General features: G+C 42.1%; 1 protein-coding gene across 1 annotated transcript in view; it reads left to right on the top strand.

Annotated features, from left to right (window-relative positions):
• Positions 1–463, top strand: part of LOC107646420 — a 5,177-nt gene that overhangs the window by 1,172 nt on the left and 3,542 nt on the right. Inside the window, exon 3 of the mRNA XM_016350604.2 lies at positions 103–369. Coding sequence (XP_016206090.1) covers positions 103–369 — 267 coding nt within the window. The remainder of the gene's footprint in view (positions 1–102; positions 370–463) is intronic.

Below are 463 nucleotides of genomic sequence, written 5' to 3'. Positions count from 1 at the left end.
ATCAGTTGGTATCTTTGAGTAACAAGCAATCTCAAATAGTTATACAAAATATAAGTCATTTTAATACTTTTATTTTCTTATTGGTTTGATTATTAAAAGAAGGTGGCGCCAAAGGTGCCAAAAGGGATGAATGTTAAAAAGAGAGGGACGACGATGGAGGATGTAGTGAGCGGCGGGGCATGGCAGATGTGGCACCAAAACGGGACACGGTGTCCAAAAGGAACGGTTCCGATACGGCGGAGCACGGTGCATGACGTTCTGAGAGCAAAATCTTTGTATGAATTTGGGAAGAAAAAGCGAAGCATGGCAATGTCTTTGTCACGGCGGCGCATTGATGCACCAGATGTGGTCAGCGGCAATGGCCATGAGGTGCGCGCGTGCCCTTCACTTTCATTTCTCAACTTATTAATTAACAAACATTTTTAACCTGCAAATCACTCACATTAATCAAGATTATTATTAT

The sequence above is a fragment of the Arachis ipaensis genome, chromosome B06 (assembly GCF_000816755.2).
Source record: "Arachis ipaensis cultivar K30076 chromosome B06, Araip1.1, whole genome shotgun sequence".
In the NCBI taxonomy this organism is placed as follows: Eukaryota; Viridiplantae; Streptophyta; class Magnoliopsida; order Fabales; family Fabaceae; genus Arachis; species Arachis ipaensis.
The sequence above is the reverse complement of the archived record's forward strand: the minus strand, read 5'-3'. Positions and strand labels throughout refer to the sequence as shown.